The sequence below is a fragment of the Bos grunniens genome, chromosome 22 (genome assembly GCF_055505025.1).
Source record: "Bos grunniens cultivar Pamir isolate PY7600 chromosome 22, Bosgru_T2T1.0, whole genome shotgun sequence".
In the NCBI taxonomy this organism is placed as follows: domain Eukaryota; kingdom Metazoa; phylum Chordata; class Mammalia; order Artiodactyla; family Bovidae; genus Bos; species Bos grunniens.
The window spans coordinates 58159765-58181581 of record NC_141186.1 but is presented as its reverse complement, the minus strand read 5'-3'; the positions used below and the strand labels follow the sequence as shown (position 1 = coordinate 58181581).

Sequence of the window (21817 nt, the reverse complement as noted above, 5' to 3'; positions counted from 1 at the left end):
AAATCAGTCCTGAATATTCATTGGAAGGACTGATGCTGAAGCTGAAACTCCAGTACTTTGGCCACCTGATGCAAAGAACTGACTCACTGGAAAAGACCCTGATGCTGGAAAAGACTGAAGGCAGGAAGAGAAGGGGACGACAGAGGATGAGATGGTTGGATGGCATCACCGACTCGATGGACATGAGTTTGAGCAAGCTCTGGGAGATGGTGATGGACAGGGAGGCCTGGCGCGCTGCAGTCCATGGGGTTGCAAAGAGCAGGACACAACTGAGCGACTGAACTGAGCCGATAAGTCGAGTCAAGCTGCTGTACATGGAAAACAAACAACAGTGTAAACCAACTACACTCCAGCATGTCATAAAAATGGAACTGGAAACAAAAAGTAATGAAAGGAAAGGCTTTTCATAATGCTCTGTCCTCCTCGTCTTGGGCTACTTGGTATTACATCCCTGGAGCCTGAGCCAGCTTGGGTCCCATGGCTGAACTGCCCTGGGGCTGAGAGGCCTGGCGTGTGTGTGCTTGCGACCGAGCCCCACTTTGCTCCTGGAACACATCTGTTTTGCTCCGGATACCACCGCAGTCTCCAGACCTAGGCAGACCGTCCTACAGCTAAAGCAAGCCTGGTACCCCTGAGCGACAGTGGACCTTCTGGCCAGGAGGAGTTTAAAAAACCTCACGTAGCCTCTGCGTGCCCTGGTGTCGGGTCCCCACCTCAGCCTCCCTGCTCCGAGTTACCCCTTCTATGAACCGCCGGCCACTGAGGCGGCCATTTGTGCAAGGCTTGGGATGTTTTTTTGTCTCGGTTGAATCTTAAGGGGGCATCAGTGGTGAGACACAGGCCTGGAGTTCTTTGCTCAGGCGCATTCTTCATGAAGAACACGTCCCCTAAGGCTCTAGCTCCCCCAGTAAGCACAAGGAGATGTAAAGAAGGGCTACTCCCTCATGGACGTTGCCCGTAACAACTTTAGTGTGTAAAAGTATCGGGATTACAGTATCTTCTTCCTGTGTATTTCTGTCTCCTTTGTCGAAGACTAATTGGTCAGATGCTTGTGGGTTTATCTGTGAGCCCCGTATTCCCTTCTATGGATCTATACGTCATCTCTCTGACAGCGGCATGCCGCTTTGATGACCGTAGCTTTGCAGTGCTGTGTAAAGTTTGGGAGGCTTATGCCTCGCCGTACGTTCTTTCTCTTCGGGATTGCTTTTTACAATTCTGGGTCTTTTGCAGTTCCATAAAAATTTTAACATTACTTTCCGTTGTGTTGTGAAAACCATCATCAGTAATTGGGAGAGGTATCACAAGCCGATGATTTATTTTTTACAGCAGGCACCCTAATCCAGGTGGTTGTAAATAGTTTTATTTTTTAAAAAAATCACCCCAACAGCAATCTCCCACCCAACCTCCAAGTCATTGCAACTTGGGGGGGTCTGTACACGTGTCCCCAGACAGACCCCAAACGGCCTTTACGATCTGGCACCCCTTGTCACGTTGTGCTTCCCGAGAGCCCTAAGAAAACCCCTTGTAGAAAAATACTTTACAAGGAATATGCTCTAATCTCAGCCAGAGAAAAATACAGCTTTTAGGGGGTGGGAGGGGCACGTCGCGGGGGGCTGTACTGAAAATGCATAGGCAGGCAGGATGCTCGCTGGGGAGACGGGTGTCAGGAAACGTGGATTCTGTGGGTGACCAGTCCCCGTGAGAAGACAGAGGAATGTTGCATATGAGAAGGCCGGCCGCAGCCACGAGGCTGAGGCTCACCCGCAGGGCCCGGCTGCAGACGTGTGGGGGAGTGGCGGAGGCCTCAGCCCAAGGATGGGGGGGCTGGCCAGGTTCAGGGCGCATCTTCCTCCCACAGGCAGAGCCAGCTCTGAGACTGTCCCCGCCCTAATCGTACAGAGGGGTCAGCCCGCAGGGGGCACGTGGCAACGTGCAGTGACCCAGTGTGCAAACAACATAGCTCTGGGGTCCTCACCGAGCCCCTTGAGGGGAAGAGCGTTACTCTGGGGCACAAGGGTGCGAGGAGGAAGGTGCAGGCGGGTGGTGCCTCCATTTTCCTGGGACCCTGTTAAGAGCTGGGCAGGGTCCAAGCACGGCCGGAGAACTGGCTGAATGCTTTCTGCCCACCTCTATCCCCGGGGTGGGGTGGGGGGGCCCAGTCCTGACCTCCAGGTAGATGTCCCGGGCCCTTTTCCAAACCCAAAGGTAGCAGAACATGAGGAAAACCATTTTAAGCGATGCTGGTGCTTCCAGATTTTCAAGCAAGAATCCACTTCCCTCCATGACCCCTTTGGACACTGTTGCCCCCAGGAGTGAGGAGGAATGCCCGTCTCCCCCCGCCCCTCCAGTCTCTCCATCTGCTTCTGCCCCCTCCTCCGCCGGCCTGGTGAGGAGCTGGATCCCCTCACACGCATCCTGTTTCCACAGTTCCCCATCTTCACGGTCACAGCAGTGGAAGGGAATGCCCCTGGCTCTTCGGTCCGAGAACGACTCCCTCCCGCCCTGAGGGGCCTGGGCTGAGAAGGGTGCACTCATACCGGGCAATGGCCACGCATCCGATGAAAGCAGGAGAGATGGACAGCCTGAAGCCCGCTTTGTGAAGCTCACCCAACGGGCCCAGAAATGCGATCACAAGTCACAGAGGCTTCGACCAGAGTCTCGGAAATGGAAGAACTGCTCAGAGGGCCTGGGATGCGAGACGCCCCGGCTCCAAGTCTCCTGAGTGAGGCATGGGAGGGTGTGCCGGTGAGCCCTGGACCCAGATTCTGGAGAGAAGGGGGTTGGCCCCCTTCCATCTTTCCTGGCGGGAGGCCGTCCAGATCAAGTAGCTCCCAGCCTCACCCTAGATGCTCCCCTGAGGGGAAACTAACCATCCCCGAGAAGCTGCACATCCCTGCCTGCGACCACACAGCTGGGATCGGCTCCTCTTGCTCACCTCCTGAGACAGGGAGCTCACTCCTGCCCTGCGGTCACTCGGCTCCGCAGCTCTGCTGGGCGATCGCTCCCTGCGTGGCGCTGAGCTGTGCCCACTTGGACGCTCTTCCCAGGGGCCCTGCAGGGACCTGGAGTAGCCCCTTAACTCCTGGCTGAGCAACCTGCCTTCACCTCTATTGGGTGCCCCGCCCCACCCTGGCACATCTCAGAGGTCCAGTTGGAGAAAGACCTCGATGTCACTGGAACAGGCCCAGACCCCTGCCACCACAGATCCGGAGGACAAAGTCCGGTCCGAGCCTGCCTGATGACAGACGGACAAGCGAGTGGCCACTTCTCCAGTCCGGCTGCAGGCGTGGGAGCCAGGATCTTCCTGGATGTCCAGATCACGGGCCAACTTCAGAGCATCCGTGGGCCGCTGGGGCCGGGTGCTCGCGGGGACCGGCTGGTCTGGGCCAAAGGGTTGCGGCTGATGATCAGCTCCACGACATCGCCTGCGTCAGCCAGGAGGGGCACGGTCAGGCAGCAGTCAAGGTCCCGCGTGCGGACGTGGTTGACCTGCACACACGCACAGCCACGGGGCAGACGGCGTCCACTCAGCCTGGGCTCAAGTGGGTGAGGACTTCCCAACACACAGACCCTGCCCGGCCTGGACACGTGTCAGTCTGAACACTGGCCCAGAGGCGGGCACTCCCATTTAACTCTCTTAGCCCTTCCACGCATCCTTCACTCTCCAACACCTGCACCTTCTCTCTGTTTGTTAACATCACAAGCAGACCACACGCTGAGCCTCCTGCCCAGCAGGGGCACGAGCAAGGGTGTGCCCACTCACATTGCCCAGGCTCCCTTGCTGTGAGGTTGCACGACTTAGCTGCCATGGAGTCTGGGGCATTTCCTAGAGGGTGGACCCTCCCAAGCCCAGGTGGAATAAGACCCGCGGTGGACATATAGGAGAGGTGATAGATAAATGTTCATGTGCGTTAAATCATTGAGGTTTGGTGACTTCTCTGTTGATCCAGTGGTTAAGAATCTGCCCGCCGATGCAGGGGACCTGGGCTCAATCCCTGGTCCAGGAAGATCCCACATGCCGCAGGGCAACTAAGCCGCATACCACAACCACTGAGCCAGCACTCTAGAGCCTGCACACCCCAACTACGGAAGCCACCAGCACACCTAGAGCCTGGGCTCTGCAGAGAGGAGCCACCGCAGTGAGAAGCCCACGGACCCCACCAGAGAAAGCCTGAGCACAGCCAAGAGCTAGCACAGCCAAAACTAAAATAAAAATATTTTAGGAAAGACATACTTAAAACCACTGAGATGTGGGGTTGTTACTGCAGCATAACTTAGCCTAACCTCACTGATATAACTGTGCGGTCAGCCCCTTCTCTCAGATGAAGCAGCTGGCTCTCAGAGACGGGAAGCCACCTGCCAAAGGCCACTCAGCCAGGGTAGACGTTGGGCTTTCTCCCCACCCTGGGGCTAGGGAAGACCACTCTATCACAGTACCCCCACCCTGGTATTACCTGGAGAAGCCGGTCAAAGGGCCGGAGACCCCCACGCTGGGCTGGCCCATCAGGCCGCACGGTGTGCACGTAGACGCCCTTCTCCAGGAGGCCGTCTGAGACGCTGAAACCGAAGTCACTCCGCACGGGGTCCTTGTGCAGCGTCACCTGGGAGCAGCAGGAGGAGGGGCCCTCTGGAGCCCTGACCTTCCCCCAGCGTCCCACAGTTGCCCAAGTCCCTTGGGCTGGCATCGGATGCCTCTCGGACTCAGCCCCAGCCCACCTGGATGCCCCCCCGACCTCTGGGGACCTCAGTCTGCAGCACTCGGTCACCTCGGAAGCCATGGGAACAGAGCTCCTTTCCATTCCTTTTCAGTCTTCCCGCTTCCATTCCAGAACCACGTCTCCGTAGGGTGGCCATGTGCACTCACCAGCCTCTGACACTTCCCATTGCCCTGCCCACCAAAGAGCTCAGAATCTCCTGAAGATTATTATGGGGCCAGAGGTCTCTTTGCTCCTGTGTATCTTATTTTCCTAGACTGTAGCCTACAGTTGACAAAAACGCTGGCCTTTCCTTGAAGGTAGCGACACGCATGCGTACACACACATGGGCTTCCCTGGTGGCGGCAGCAGTAACGAAATCCGCCTGCCAATGCAGGAGACGCGATCCCTGGGTCGGGAAGATCCCCTGGAATAGGAAGTGGCAACCCACTCCAGTACTCTTGCCTGGAGAATGCCACGGACAGAGGGGCCTGGCGGGCTACAGTCCACGGGGTCATAGAGAGTTGGACTCGACTGAGCGACTAAACCAGCACTGCCATACATACATACACACACATACGACAAGCTTATATACTGTATATACTCACACGCACAATCACTTAAGTGGGATAAAAGTGAGTCCACTTAAAGAAAAGCATCACGTGTGTGTGTGTGTGCGTGTGTGTGCATGTGTGCGTGTGCGTGTGCGTGTGTGTGCATGCGTGTGTGTGTGCGTGTGCGTGTGCGCGTGTGTGTGCGTGTGCGCGCGTGTGTGCGTGCGTGTGTGTGTGCGTGTGTGTGTGTGTGCGCGCGTGTGTGTGTGTGCGTGTGTACGCGCGTGTGTGTGCGTGTGTGTGTGTGCGCGTGTGTGTGCGTGCGTGTGTGTGTGTGTGCGCGCGCGTGTGTGTGTGCGTGTGTGTGTGTGTGTGTGCGCTCACAAGTGCACGAATGTATATGTGTATGTTTCACTCAAATGGCAGGAGTTTTGGAAAACTCTCCCTTCCACCTACTCTTGTGTTTTACTGGTGGAGGAGAATGAAGCCTGGAGAGGACTGGGTCCCAGTGGCGGCCGCATCGGGACATGCGCCCTGGCCTCCCGCGCACCTTGAGCCCCACTGCCCACCTTGTGCATCTCCACGGGTGTTGGCAGCAGCAGCTCCTGCATCTCTTCGGGGGAGGCTCGCAGCTCCCGGCTCCTCCTCCAGGGCTGGTGGCCGGGCCTGCCCTCCGGGGCCACGCTCTGCACGGTGCCTGTCATGATGGACGCCTGAGGGGACACAGCCCTCCACTCAGACGCTTCCCGCTCTGTCTGCCGTCAGCAAACTTTTGCAAGCGTATCCAAAACGGTTACTAAAGCTGATCACGTCCTTGGCCACCAAGAAAGAAGTCTTACAAAAACTCCCAAGAGTTAGTATCAAATCGAATGCAGTTTCACAACCCAGTGTGAATGGGTTTTAAAGTTGGCATCAAAAAATAAAACCAAACATATGCAGTTCCAAAATCAAACACCCCGCTTCTAGAAGTGTAATTAAAGGGCTTCAGCAAAAATCACAATGGAAATTTTTTAAATATTAGGAATTGAATAGACCATAAAAGTACCACAACTTAGAGTTTATGGGATGCAGTCAAGCAAGGGCTGTAAGTACAGGTAAATTCGTATCTTTAAATGTTAGGGAACAAGAAAGATTGAATATTAAGGAGTTGAGAAACCAGGAAAAGTATCAGGACTTAAAACACAAGTAAAGTAGAAGGAAGGGAATATGGAAGCAAAATGTGAAGAAGGGTAAACAAAAAACCAAAGAAATGTGAGAGAGAATGAACAAAACTTGACTCTCTGATGAGCCAAGTACTTGGCAAGACTAATAGAGAAAAAAAGCTCAATCCAAAATCCAAGGAGCAAAAACAGGGCATAAGCACAGATAAAGAGAGTGTAGATTACTGATCTCGGAGTGGGAAGGCGCTCCAGGAGTGACCCGTAGGACCCCCAGCCCGGGTCTCCCCACGCAGCCTGCCCCATCATGGGGGAAGTGGAGCTCACTGCAGCCACACTCACCTCCCGGCCCCGCATTTCCTGCTGTTACCGATGCTGACATCCAGAAGCTTCCCAGGGCATGCGTACAACCATGCCAGACCACTGTACTGCACACACACACACACAACTGCCCTTATGCATTGACATGTGCACACCCGGACACGTGTTGTGATGATACACTGCACTGTGCATGCCTGAGCGTGCTCACACGATGCACACACATGCTCCAAACATGCTTGCAGCTGCACGTGCCCAGTCGCACACGTGTCCATCCGTGCATGTGTGCAGCACCTTCCCCCGGAGGATGCTGGTGCGTGCACTTGCACACATTACACGGGAGCACAGCCCCACCACCGTGCTGCCTCCCACGGGCACACGCACCGCGGTGCCCAAGCCCGTACCTCCAGCTCCCTCAGCAGCTCTGACTGACCACACGACTCCAGGTCTTCGAGGGCTTCCCCGAACGTGCGCCAGAAGCCCTCCTCGCGGCTGGGGCCAGGGGCTGGGCTGCAACGTAGGAACCAGAGAGCGTCAACTCCCGGCGGGCGGGCAGGCGGGCAGGGGTCTGAGGCGTCTTCCAGGCCCTGGGGACCCTGCGCTGGGCTCAGGGGGGGCCAGAGGGTGGGCGGGCGGGCGGGCTGGAAGGCAGCTGTCCTCGGCGGCAGTGCTGGGGCCCCAGGGCAGTGGCTGGTGACACGGAATGGGGGGGAGACGCAGTGAGGGGCCACCGGGACTGGCGGTGAGCGGCTAGAACAGGGGCAGATGAGACGGGGCGGACAGCGGTGACACAGGACGCCTGGGGAGAGAGACAGACGGACAGACAGACGGACAGAGAGACAGACAAGAGAGGAGATCCATGGTGCAGCCCCGGAGGACAGCCCCTGGCCTCCCCTCCCCGCCCAGACACGAGGCATCGCAGGACAGTGACAGACACAGCTGGAGCCGGCGTGGACACGGACGGATGAGGATGAGGGTCTGGGCTGGGGGAAGGGCCGCCCCCCCGCCCTCAATTTCTATCACAGGAGGTCAGGCCCCTTCTCGCTCTAGACTCGGGTCCCATCAGAACGCAACGGGCCACATTTTCATGCTTCACCGCCTGCAATGCCCTTCTCTGTCAACACAGCCCCGGCCGTTATTGAGCATGCCGTGGTGTGCAAAGCACTCTCTCTCTCTCTCCGGAAGGCACCCAGGCTTTCATCTCCTAGGCAGCCTCAAGGATGATGATACAAATGAGGCGGCCCCCTCGCCTTCCCACTTCAGAGATGAGAAGACGGAGAAGGCCATGGGCTGCGTTCAAGTCCATTCTACAGACGCGCTGAGCCAAGCCTTCTCCTGGGCGCAGGGCCGTGGAGGGGACTAAGGTGAGGGCCCTGATCTCACGGCGTGTGTGCGTGAGCAGCTACTGGGTGCCAGGCTGAGCTAGGGGTGCCATGCAGAAGACTCGACAGCCAGGTCGTTAACAGACAGACCCAAGGCAGCCAGAGCCACCAGGGGGTCACGGCCGTGGGTTCCCACGGAGGGAGGCAGGCCTTCCTTATGAGACTCAGGGAAGCCTGCCGCGGGGAGGGGACTTTGAGCCTGGTCTGGAGGGGACAGCACTCTCGGCAGCAGGCATGATCGGGTTGAAGCACGGAGGTGGGAAGAGGGCGGCTGGGACTCCTTGGGATCGCTCCTCGCAGGAGCCGTGGGCAGCCGAATCCCTCCGAAGACGCCACCACAAACACCATCACACCCACAGCCCAGGGCTGGCGCTTGTGACCACAGCCACCCCGGGGCAGGGTGGGTGGTCCCCGCAGGAGGGCCACTGCCATCTGGGCCAAGTCAGGAGGGTCCGGGTTCAACGTCTCAGGTTCTGAGAAGAGCCGATCACCAGACACAGGGTGGGGTCGGGTAGGGTGGGGTGGGGGAGTCAACCAGGCTGCCTCGCTGCCCCCTACCTGAGCCTCCTGAAATGGAGACGGCTCTGCCCCACGCTTGCTCTCCTCTCCCGGGAGGTGCCTCTCCTGGGGGCCACACGAGACTCATCCATCACGCCCACCGCCCTGGTACAGGGACCAGCTCCCTAAGCCCATCCCAGCCGAGAGGCCAAGCCTGCTTCCTCCCCTGGGGTGCCCCCCGCCCCCCACAGACCTAGTGGGTGGCTCCCAGTCCTCCTCCTCCTCCTCCTCCTCCTCCGGGACGCTCTCATCAGCAGGGCCTGGGGTATAGCTCGTCCTCCGGGGCTCGGTCAGCGGGGGACTGCTTCTCAGCCGGCTGGACCGCCACTCCTGGGGGGTCATGGCCCGAGCTGCCGTCTGTGCAGTGTAGGAACCTGGAGGTGGGAGAGAGAGGGTGTCGAACATCCTCTCCGTGTGTTCTGCTGGCCCTCCTTCCTGCCCCACCTCCAGCCTGGCTGGGTGGCCTGGGAGAGAGGTCTTTCCCTCCTCTAGGCTTGCCGGACCACCCGGACCACCCAGGCCCCTACCCCAGAACCCCGTGACCAACAGCAGAGTGAATGCCAGGCCTCCAGGACCCTGTCCCAGCTCCATGGGGCTCAGCGTGGCCAAGCCTGAGAAGGGGTCCACTCTTAACCATCCCCTTCCCCCTCCCCTGAAGGTCCTGCCCTGCGGGGTGATGCTGACCCAGGGCTGCAGGTGGGGAAGCTGAAACCGAGCGGGCAGACACGCAGTGAGGGATGACCAGGGCCAAGGGCCCCTGAGACTGCCTCGAGGCCTCACCCCATTTCTCCCTGAGCTGGGCCTTGGGGAGTTCCCTGCGGTTCTGGGTCACAGAGATCAAAGATTCAGACGTCCCCCAAGGCTGCCCATGGGTCTCCACTTGCAGTGGGCAGGGGGGCGTGTGTCCTTGGGAGTGGCCTCCCAAGTGGGTCTCGTAGGAGGGACGGCAGGGGGCTTTCTGCCTTCCTGTCTTTGATGGGATACAATCAGCATTGAACACTTGCTGCGTGCCAGCCATCGGGCTGGGAATGGAGGAGGCAGAAGTCAGACCCCTTAGTCTCAAGCCTCATGGGGGAGATCTGAATGGGCAGCTTTGTGCCATGGATGCCAATCAAAGTCCAAGAAGGCCTGCGGTCCACGCTCTGAGGGTGAGGGGCTGTCAGAATGGCTGACCGGGCCCAATCAGCTCTGCCGTCAGGAAGTGTCCCTAAGGGATGGAGCCAGCAGAGGAGCAAGGAGGGGGGGCAGGGGGAGGGCACGGCCCTGCAAAGGCTCAGAGACAGCACAGCACTTGTCCAGGCTCCGAGGCGATACCTGGGCCCCCAAAGCCACCCTCTGTGGCCGAGCCGCCCCAGGACTCCACGGCACTGTCCACGCTGGGCACAGTGGGCGAGGATCGGGCTGCCAGCAGACCGCCTTTCAGCGCCTCTGGCGGGTCTTCATCCGCATCACTGGCTTCGCTGAGGCTGCCCGACTTGCGGGGTGTGAGGGGGCCTAGAAGGAAGAGCGGGTGTCACCGCCACTGGCTTCTGACCTTGGAGACAGAGATGTCCACCCAGTCTGTTTCCCTGCTTCGGCCCGGTTTGGGGAATCAAAGGCCCCTGGGTGACCAAGTGGACACACGAGGTGGGAGGCAGGCTAGTGGGCAAACCCATTTCACAGACGGGAACACTGAGGCTTTGGGAAGGCTGCACCACACACCCAAGGTCACATGGTGGGCAACAGTGGAGCCCAGATTCAAAGGAGAGCTCCAAAGTCTGGACTCGTGTCCACTCCCTACCAAAGCGTGGGGGATAAACACAGGGGAACTGAGGAACGTATAAGTGACAGCCAGAAGGGAAAACAAGCAGGCTCCTTAAGAGGCAGGAGGCCGAGGTGGGAGGTGATGACGAGCATGGCTCAGGCCCAGAGAGCTCCACAGTGGCTGTGTGACCTTGGGCGCATTACTCCGAGCCTCGTCTCCTCATTGTCCCAGGGACCTCCTCGGGGTGAGCAATCAAATCATCTTGTGAGGCTGGGCCCAAGAAGCGGGCCACAGTGCCCGAGGGATCTCTGTCCCTAAGTGGGCTGGACGGCCACCAGGGTGCGGGGTGAGGCTCACGGTCTAGCTGCTTCTTGATCTTCAGGGTGACTGTCTCGCCAGCCACCTGCAGGAGGTGGATGGCCTCGCTCAGGGGCCGGCCCTTGAGGCTAACACTGTTGATGGCCAGGATACGGTCCCCAACGTGGATGGCGCCAGTCCTGGGGAGGAGGCACAGGGTACAGGATGGGAGTTAGGGACTTGAAGTGGGGGGGTGGTCTGCCCTCTGGGAACTCAGGAAACCCAAAGCACAAGCCTGGATGACCCCAGGCAAACCCACCTGTGGGGGATAAAAAACAAAACAAAACAGTGTGATTGTGTTAATACAGATGTCAAGTCTTTTATCTGGGAGGGGTTCTTCCTGCTCAGCTCTAAAGTTAGGTTCTGGAACCAGTGTTCAGCATGAATTTTGAGGATGTTTGGAATGCCTCTTATTAGCTACCAAATACTAATGTGGTCTTTTCAAGCTGAGTGCTGAAAAATTGATGCTTTTGAACTGTGGTGTTGGAGAAGACTCTTGAGAGTCCCTTGGACTGCAAGGAGATTCAACTTGTCAATCCTAAAGGAAATCAGTCCTGAATATTCATTGGAAGGACTGATGCTGAAGCTGAAACTCCAATATTTTGGCCACCTGATGAGAAGAGCTGACTCATTTGAAAAGACCCTGATGCTGGGAAAGATTGAAGGCAGGAGGAGAAGGGGATGACAGAGAATGAGATGGTTGGATGGTATCCTGCGTCTCCTGGATTGCAGGCAGATTCTTTACCCACTGAGCTGCCCGGGAGGGATTTATCCAGCACTTACCTGAAATCGGGATGGCTGCCAGGGGCTAGCCCCCATCTAAGGAACTGAGGTTCAGAGAGGGATAGGACAGGCCCCAGACCATCGATACTGGAACAAAGCTAAGAGCCAGTTTTGACTGACCCCAAAGCTCGGCTCCTGCCCCATGAGGTCCCTGGCTCACCTCTCAGCCAGGCCACGCTTGGTGAGGCCCGAGATGACGATGGGATCAAAAGGCTCCTCTGTGCCTGAGATGGTGATGCCCAGGGGGCCCCCATAGCGTTTCAGCTCCACCGTGTAGCTGATGGCACCTGTGGTCTCCTGTTCATCTGTGGAGGGTGGGTATGCATCAGAGGTTCGGGGCACGTATCAGGGGCCGGGGCATAGGAATGGGCACGCCCAGAACCCCGCAAAGCTTTAATGCACCACACTCATCATGCTGCTGCTGCTGCCGCTGTCACTGCAGTCGTGTCCGACTCTGTGCAACCCCATAGACAGCAGCCCACCAGGCTCCCCCGTCCCTGGGATTCTCCAGGCAAGAACGCTGGAGTGGGGTGCCAGTTCCTTCTCCAACACTCATCATATGCTTTCCATTAATACACCCACTCCCTCAGTCAAAATACAGTTACCCATTCCCTACACCACAGATATCCCCAATTCCTCTGCCATTAATACACACGTTCCCTCAGTCACTGATACACTCATCCCCTTATTCCCTTAATACACCTATTCCCTCAGTCTTTCCTTGTGTTAATTCAGCCATTCCCTCACCCATTCATTCAGGCATTCCATCAGCCATTAATTCAACCATTCCCTCACCCATTCATTCAGCCATAATTTCAAACATTCCCTTAGCCATTAATTCAAGTCCTTCATACCATTATTATACCTATTCCCTCAGCCATTAATACACCCATTCTCTCAGCCCCAATACACAAATTCCCTCAGCTATTAATTCACCAATTTCTTCAGCCATTAATTAATCCATTTTTTTAGCTACTGATTCACCCATTCCCTCAGTCATTCATTCACCCATACCATTTACCATTAATTCACCAGGAATTCATCCATGCACTCATTCCATTAATACACCCATAACCTCATGCCTTGGTTCCACCCATTCCCTGAACCATTAAATCACCTACACCCTCAGCCAGTAATTGATTCATTCCCTCTGGCATTAGCTCACCCATTCCTTTAGATTCTACTGTTCCCATTCACTCAGCCATTAACCCACCCTCTGCCTGAGCCATTTACTGCAGCCATTGTTTCACCCACTAACACACCCATTCTCTCATCCACTAACACACCCATGGACTCAGCATTTAGTTCACGCATTCTCTCAGCTTTAACTGACAGATTTCCTCTGCTCCTAATTCATCAATTCTCTCCACCATTAAATCAGCCTTTTCTCATACATTAGTTCACCCATTCTTTCAGCTACTAACACACCTATTCCCGCAGCTATTTCATTCATCCATTCCCTCAGCCATTAATTCACTGATTCCCTTAGGAATTACTTCCCCCTATCCTCAAGTATTAATTCACCTATCCACTGAGACATCAGATCACCCACTCCCAGAGCCCTTGATTCAGCCAAACCCTCGGCTGTTGTTTCACACGGCGTGCACGCTACTCGCTCAGTCGTGTCGACTCTTTGAGACGCTGTGAAGTGTAGCCTGCCAGGCTCCCCCGTCCCTGGGATTCTCCAGGCAAGAATACTGGAGTCAGTTGCCATGCCCTCCTCCAGGGGATCGTCCCGATCCAGGGATCAAACCCAGGTCTCCCACATTGCAGGCAGATTCCTTACCATCTGAGCCGCCAGGGAAGCCCCTGTTTCACACGTTATCTGCTGTTTATTCAACTATTCCCTCAGCCATTATCACCCATTGCCTCAGTCATTAATACACCAATTCTTTCATGGCTAACATACCCATTCGCTCAGAGATTAGTTCATCCATATCCTCAGCCATTAGTTCACTGATTCCCTTAGGAATTAGTTCAACCTCTCCCTCAGCTTCCCTGGTGGCTCACGGGGTAAAGTGTTTGCCTGCAATGCAAGTAGACCTGGGTTCGATCCCTGGGTCAGGAAGATCCTCTGGAGAAGGAAATGGCAACCCACTCCAGTACCTTTGCAAGGAAAATCCCATGGACGGAGGAGCCCGGTATGCTACAGTCCATGGGGTCGCAAAGAGTCAGACACAACTGACCGACTTCACTTTCCCTTTTCCCTCCCTCAGCCATTAATTAATCCATTCCACACCCACTAGTTCACCCATTCCCTCAGCCTTTAATACACCATTCCCTCAGTCATTAATATACAATTCCTATGTCCATTAATTCACCCATCCTGCCTCCAGTAGTTCACCCTTTTCCTTAGCTATTAAATCAGGCATTCCTTCGGCTATTAACTCAGCCAATACCTGAGCCATTAATTCACCCAGTCAGCCATTAGTTTGCTATACCTTCAAACATTAATACACCAATTCCCCCAGCCTTAATACCCTCATCCACGTAGCGATAAGTTTACCCAGTTGCTCAGCCATTAATTCACCTTTTTCCACAAAAATTAGTGGACCTATTCCTTCGGCCACTATATACTCATTCTATCAGCACTTAATTCAGCCATTCCCTCAGCCTTCAATACACCATTTCCTCAGTCATTAATGGACTCAACTGCCTCCATTAATTCACCCATTCCCTCAGCTATTAAATCAGGAATTCCTCAGTTATTAACTCATCTAATACCTGAGCCATTAATTCACTCATTCCCTCAGTCATTCACTTAAACCCTCAGCCATAAATTTATCTGTATCTGTTCAGTTCAGTTGTTCAGTTGTGCCCGACTCTCTGCAACCCCATGAACCACAGCACACCAGGCCTCCCTGTCCATCACCAACTCTCGGAGTTCACCCAAACCCATGTCCATTGAGTCAGTGATGCCATCTAACCATCTCATCCTCTGTTGTCCCCTTCTCCTGCCCTCAATCTTTCCCAGCATCAGGGTCTTTTCAAATGAGTCAGCTCTTCCCATCAGGTGGCCAAAGTATTGGAGTTTCAGCCTCAGCATCAGTCCTTCCAATGAATATTCAGGACTGATTTCCTTTAGGATGGACTGGTTGGATCTCCTTGCAGTCCAAGGGACTCTCAAGAGTCTTCTCCAGCACCACAGTTCAAAAGCATCAATTCTTTGGCGCTCAGCTTTCTTTACAGTCCAACTCTCACATCCATACATGACTACTGGAAAAACCATAGCCTTGACTAGAAGGATCTTTGTTGATAAAGTAATGTCTCTGCTTTTCAATATGCTACCTAGGTTGGTCATAACTTTCCTTTCAAGGAGTAAGCATCTTAATTTCATGCTGCAATCACCATATGCAGTGATTTTGGAGCCCAGAAAAATAAAGTCAGCCACTGTTTCCACTGTTTCCCCATCTATTTGCCATGAAGTGATGGGAACGGATGCCATGATCTTAGTTTTCTGAATATTGAGCTTTAAGCCAATTTTTTCACTCTCCTCTTTCACCTTCATCAAGAGGCTCTTTAGTTCTTCTTCACTTTCTGCCATAAGGGTGGTGTCATCTGCATATCTGAGGTTATTGATATTTCTCCTGGCAATCTTGATTCCAGCTTGTGCTTCTTCTAGTCCAGCGTTTCTCATGATGTACCCTGCATATAAGTTAAATAAACAGGGTGACAATATACAGCCTTGACGAACTCCTTTTCCTATTTGGAACCAGTCTGTTGTTCCATGTCCAGTTCTAACTGTTGCTTCCTGACCTGCATACAGGTTTCTCAAGAGGCAGGTCAGGTGGTCTGGTATTCCCATCTCTTAGAATTTTCCACAGTTTATTGTGATCCACAGAGTCAAAGGCTTTGGCATAGTCAATAAAGCAGAAATAGATGTTTTTTCTGGAACTCTCTTGCTTTTTCCATGATCCAGAGGATGTTGGCAATTTGACCTCTGGTTCCTCTGCCTTTTCTAAAACCAACTTGAACATCTGGAAGTTCACGGTTCACATATTGCTGAAGCCTGGCTTGGAGAATTTTGAGCATTACTTTACTAGCATGTGAGATGAGTGCAATTGTGAGGTAGTTTGAGCATTCTTTGGCATTGCCTTTCTTTGGGATTGGAATGAACACTGACCTTTTCCAGTCCTGTGGCCACTGCTGAGTTTTCCAAATTTGCTGGCATATTGAGTGCAGCACTTTCACAGCATCATCTTTCAGGATTTGGAATAGCCCCACTGGAATTCCATCACCTCCACTAGCTTTGTTCGTAGTGATGCTTTCTAAGGCCCACTTGACTTCACATTCCAGGATGTCTGGCTCTAGGTCATTGATCACACCATCGTGATTATCTTGGTCGTGAACATCTTTTTTGTACAGTTCTTCTGTATATTCTTGCCACCTCTTCTTAATATCTTCTGCTTCTGTTAGGTCCATACCATTTCTGTCCTTTATTGAGCCCATTTTTGCAAGGTGGCTGTGACGGCGCACATGGCAGGCCGAGAGGAGCTGCCCCACGTCCAAGGTCACCCAGGCAGTTAGTCATCAATTAGGCCAATCCCAGAGCCATGACTTCACCCATTCCTTCAGCCACCAATTCACCTATATGCTCAGAAATCCATCAATTCTGCCAGGCCTAATACACCCAATCTCTCAGGAAATAGTACACCCATTTGCTCAACATTATTTTCCTCACAGCCATATGACATTATTTCACCAATTCCTTCAGCTGTTATTCCAACCATTCCCTTAACCATTAATTCAGTTAATCTCTCAGTCATTAACTCAGCCAATTCCTCAGCCTTTAAGTTACCCATTCCCTCTGCAATTAATTCACCTATTCCCTCAACCATTAGATCATTTGTTCCATCAGGCACATTCCCCCATTTCCTAAGACATTTGTTTATCCATTCCTCATTAGCTGACCCTTTCCATCAGCCATTTAATTCAGACATTCCCTCAGCCATTAATACAACCATTCTTTCATCCATTAATACACCCATTCCCTCATGCCATGGATTCGCACATTTCCCCATCACTGATATACCTGTTCCCTTCTCATTTATCAGTAATTTACCAATTCCCTCGGTTTACAATTTACTCATTTCGTCATCCATTATTTCACCCATTCCTGCAGTCTCTAATACATCTATTCCTGCAGCTATTCATTCATTCATTCCCTCAGCCATCAATTAATTAATTTCCTTTGGAATTAGTTCACCTACTACCCACCTAATTTACCCATCCCCTCAACCATTAATTCACCTATTCCTTTGGCCATTAATACATCCATTCTCTGAACCATTAATATACCTATTCCTTTATCTATAACATACTCATCCCCTCATGGCATTTCACACCCATTCTTTCAGCCATTAATTAATCTATTCCCTCAATCACTGATATATCCATTCTTTTTGTCCATTACCATATCCATTCCCTTATACCACTAATTCACCCATTTTCATATCACTAATACATCTATTCCTTTCATATTTAATTCACCAAATTCCTCAATTCGTAATTTACTCATTCCATCACCCATTAATACACTCATCCCATCAGCCATTAATAAAGCCATTATTTCAGCCATTCCCACAGCCTTGATACATCAATTTCATCAATCATTAATACACACATTTCCCCATCCATTAATCACTCATTTCTGTCTCCGTTAATTCACCCATTCAGTTTGGCATTAATTTAGGCACTCCACCAGCCTATACCCTCACCCATTACTACACCAATTCCCCCAGGTCTAACACCTAATCCCTCGGGAATTAATTCATCCATTCACTCAATCGTTATTTTACTCATAACCTCAGGATATTGATTGATAACCAGTCAATCCTAAAGGAAATCAATCCTGAATATTCATTGGAAGGACTGATGCTGAAGCTGAAACTCCAATACTTTGGCCACCTGATGCGAAGAACTGACTCATTGGAAAAGACCTTGATGCTGGGAAAGATTGAAGGTGGGAGGAGAAGGGGACGACAGAGGATGAGATGCTTGGATGGCATCACCGACTCAATGGACATGAGTCTGAGTGAACTCCGGGAGTTGGTGACGGACAGGGAGGCCTGGCGTGCTGCAGTCCGTGGGGTCGCAACGAGTCGGACGCGACTGAGCGCCTGAGCTGTTCTCCCATTCCTTCAGCTGTTATTCCCACCATTCCCTCAGCCATTAATTCAAGCAGTCCCTCAGCATTATTTCTGTCATTCCCACAGTCTTTGATACACCAATTCCTTCAATCTATAATACCACATACCCGCATGCATTAATTCATCCATTTCATCAGCCATTAATTCAGGCATTCTCTCAGCCCTAATTCACCCATTCCCTCAGCCATTAATCTATTCCCACACCCATTAATATAGCCATATCCTCATGCCATATGAAAAGATCCTCACCCATTTCCTCCACTCTAAGTCGCACATTCCCGAAGCCATTAATTCCCCCCTTCCCTCAGCCATTCATTCCCCCATTCCTTCAGCCACTAATTCACCTATACCCTCAGCCACTAATTCATCTGTTCTTCCAGCCATTAATTCAGCCATACTCTCAGCCAGTAATACGACAACTCTGCCAGGCCTAATACAGCCAATCCCTCAGGAATTGTTCCACCCACTTGCCCAACCATTATTTTCCTCATAACCTCATGTTCACCAATTCCTTCAGGTATTATTTCAACCATTCTTTCAGCCATAAATTCAGCCATTCCCTCAGCCTATTTTTTGTTTGACAGGTAAGAAGTGGATTTATTTAGTTACACATTCCATGGACAGGGTGTGGTCCATCTTGAAAAGTGGGAGCGACTTTGGCAGAAACATTCCACAGAGGGTGGGCCATCTCAGAAGGCAAGAGGCCTCCCTTAATCTTTGATACACTAATTCCCTCCGTCATTAAGACACACATTCCTATATCCATTAATTCAACCATTCCCTCAGCCATATTTCAGGCATTCCTTCAGCCAACCAATCCCTCAGTCATTAACACACATTTCCTCATGCTATTAATTCACACATTCCCTCAGGCCTAATACAAACTTTCCATCGGCTATTAATTCACCCATTCTCTCAGCTATTAGTTTCGCATTATCTCAGCCACTAACCCATTTACTTAAGTTGTTAAATCACCCGCTCCTTCTGCTGCTGAGTTCAGTCATAAGCCCCCAGTTCACCCAGTCCTGCCATCATTAAATCACCTTGTACCTTGGCCATTAGTTCATTCATTCCATCAGTCACATCCACCTCTTTCCTTTGAAATCTCTCACCCATTAATTCAGCCAACCCAAGACGTTTTTACACATTCTCTCGGCCATTAAACTATTTCTTCAGGTAGTAAATCCCGTATTCTCTCAGCCATTAATATAGCGTCAGCCACTAATGCACATATTCTCTCAGACATTAATTCACCCATTCCATCAGGCATTAATTAAACCAATCCCTTAGCCATTATTTCACCAGCCCTAATACACCAGTTCTCTCATTTTAATACAGGTTCCTTAAGTGATGAGTTCACCCATTCCCTCAGCCATTAATACAGCCAGTCCCTTAGTCATGAATTCAACCAATCCTGCAGCTATTAACTCAGCCAATTCCTCAGTGATTATCGGAGCCATTTCCACAGCCTTTGATACACCAATTCCTCCATTAACATACACATTCCCCCATCCATTAATTCACCCATTCCCTGGCCATTAATTCAGTCAATCCCTCAGCCATGAATTCACAAATTTCCTCAGCCACTAATACATCAATGCCCTAATGCCTAACACCCTGACTTTCTAGTTAGCAGTTCACCCATGTCCTCATGCCATGAATACGCTCATTCCCTATGTCACTTATGAACCCATTCACTCAACCATAAGTTCAGTTACCTCAATCTTTAGTCACAGATCACCGAACCCATAGTTTAAGCCACTCCTTCAGCCACTAATTCACCCATCATTTCAGCCACTAATTCTCTACCACTTATTCAGCCAATCCATCAATCATTAATTTACCCAAACCCTGAATCATTCACTCACCTATTCCTTCAGCCATTAATTCGCCATTCCCTCAGCCACCAATACACAAATTTTCTCATGCCTAAACAGCCTGTTCTCTTAGTGACTAGGTCACCCATTCCCTTGTGCCAGCACAGAGCCACTGCCTCAGCCATTACGCCACCCACTCCCCCTCAGCCATTTTTCAAACACTCCCTCAGCTGTCAGTTCACCCATTCCCTCTGCCACTCACATACCGATTCTCTCAGCTCTAGTACAGATTCCTTCAGCCACTAATTCAGCCATTCCCCCAGCCACCAAGTCACCCACTCCCTCATGCCATTAATTCGCCCATTCTCTCATGCCACTAATTCACCCATGCCGTCATGCCATTAACATAACCATTCCCTAGGCCACTACTTTCAGAGAAGGCAATGGCACCCCACTCCAGCACTCTTGCCTGGAAAATCCCATGGACGGAGGAGCCTGGTAGGCTGCAGTCCATGGCGTTGCTAAGAGTCGGACACGACTGAGCGACTTCACTTTCACTTTTCACTTTCATGCATTGGAGAAGGAAATGGCAACCCACTCCAGTGTTCTTGCCTGGAGAATCCCAGGGACAGGGGAGCCTGGTAGGCTGCCGTCTATAGGGTCACACAGAGTCGGACACGACCGATGCGACTTAGCATAGCATAGCATGGGCCACTACTTCACCCATTTCCTCTCCATTAATTCACCCTCCTCTCAGGCATTATTTCACTATTCCTCCAGCCATTACTACACTCATTGCTTCATGCCTTTAATACACCTGTTCTCTCAGCCATGAATTCACCCATTCCTTAATTCCATTCATTACACCCATTCCCCCAGCCATTAATGCAGCCATTCACTCTGCCATTATATCATCCATTCCCTCAGCCATGAATACACCCATTTCCCCCATGGGAGGACTTCAGATGGCACCACTTGAGGCCATCTTCTGCTGCCAACAATGTTTCATTTCACCCAAACAGCCATTTCAATAAGAGCAGAAACCCTGAACCAGCATTTTTATAATAAAGATTTCATATACCATGCAGAACAAGAATAATGATGGTGATGATGATATTGGCTATAAGACGACACCAGATTTCCTGTTTTTCTTAAAAAAACTCTGAAATCTGCCCATAAGTGATCCTCCTGCCCAGGGTGGGAGTTGGTGGCAGCCCTTCTAAACAAGATTCTCACCAGTGGCCACAGTCCTCTCCTTCTGTCTACCCAGACTGAATCATTTTTCTCAGCTTCGGCCCAATTCCCTCACTCTGTCACCTGTCCAGCCTCAGATGTGCCTGAGTTTGCAGCCTCAGCTCATTCACAGCCACCCATGCCGTGGTACATCCCCCACCCCCACCCATTCATCGTCACACCCAGTCATCTGCACCCAGCAGTTGTGGGCAAGGCCTGTTGGGTCCAGGTCTCGCTCAAACTCTAGTAGACCTCACAAGGGCCTTTGGAGAAGGCCAGATCTGGGGACAGGGACACATCTGCCATCTTCCCCCCCGCCACCCCACATCTTCATTCAAGGGCTCTCCACCAGCAGCCCCTGGGTGGCATCCTTGGCTGGAGGGAGCACCAGATTGCCAGCTGGGCACCATCTGTTGGCATGGGTGGGCAGGGATCAGGGCCCTCACCCGAGTTGTCCTCATCCTTGCGGATCTTTAGCTTCACCAGGTCCTCACACTGGCGCAGGATTTGCACAGCGTCCTCCATGGGACAGTTGTCCAGGCGGATGTTGTCAATGGCCAGCAGCTTGTCCCCTGGCTCGAGGGTGCCGGTCCTGCAGGAGCAGGGAGGGGACATAGAGGATTGGGCACATGCAGGCGCCCAGCCCACCCCCGTGGGCCAGCCCCCCGCCCTGCCAGCCCCCCTACCTGTGCGCCACGCTGCCTTTCTTGATGTCGGAGATGACCAGGGGCTCCCCTCGCTTCCTGCTGGCCGCTAGGGGAAAGAAGCCAAAAGCCCATCCTTGGCCACCTTGGCCTCAGGGGCCCAGGAGTTGGGCGTGGACTCGGAGCCCCATGCCCCGCTTCCCATGCCTCCCGGGCTGGGTGGACTGTGAGCAAACCAGCTCCCCTCTCTGTGCCTCAGTTTCCCCTCTGTAATATGGGGATGAGGCCACAGAGTTCACAGGGACATCCAAGATTAACTAGACGAAGCAGGACAACACCTCCCACACTCAGCTCATTCTCCAGCACATGGAGGTCCCTGAGGGGCTGTGTCTGGCTGGTGTCTGTGTTCCCAGCAATGGGCAGACAG

General features: G+C 52.6%; 1 protein-coding gene across 7 annotated transcripts in view; it reads right to left on the bottom strand.

The window, feature by feature from the left end:
* Positions 1-1338: 1338 nt before the first annotated feature.
* GRIP2 (glutamate receptor interacting protein 2) overlaps positions 1339-21817 on the bottom strand; it is a 104198-nt gene continuing 83719 nt past the window's right edge. For 6 of the 7 annotated variants that reach the window (XM_086368768.1, XM_086368766.1, XM_086368767.1 and 3 more), the window contains 10 exons: positions 21433-21499; positions 21193-21338; positions 11708-11852; positions 10765-10904; positions 9978-10157; positions 8857-9037; positions 7128-7233; positions 5818-5961; positions 4455-4601; positions 1339-3489 (listed from right to left, as the gene is read on the bottom strand). In XM_086368768.1, the coding sequence (XP_086224894.1) occupies positions 3331-3489; positions 4455-4601; positions 5818-5961; positions 7128-7233; positions 8857-9037; positions 9978-10157; positions 10765-10904; positions 11708-11852; positions 21193-21338; positions 21433-21499 (1415 nt within the window). In that variant the 3' untranslated portion in view covers positions 1339-3330. Of the gene's footprint in view, positions 3490-4454; positions 4602-5817; positions 5962-7127; positions 7523-8856; positions 9038-9977; positions 10158-10764; positions 10905-11707; positions 11853-21192; positions 21339-21432; positions 21500-21817 lie in introns of all 7 variants that reach the window. The other variant, XR_015151903.1, reaches the window with a different exon arrangement.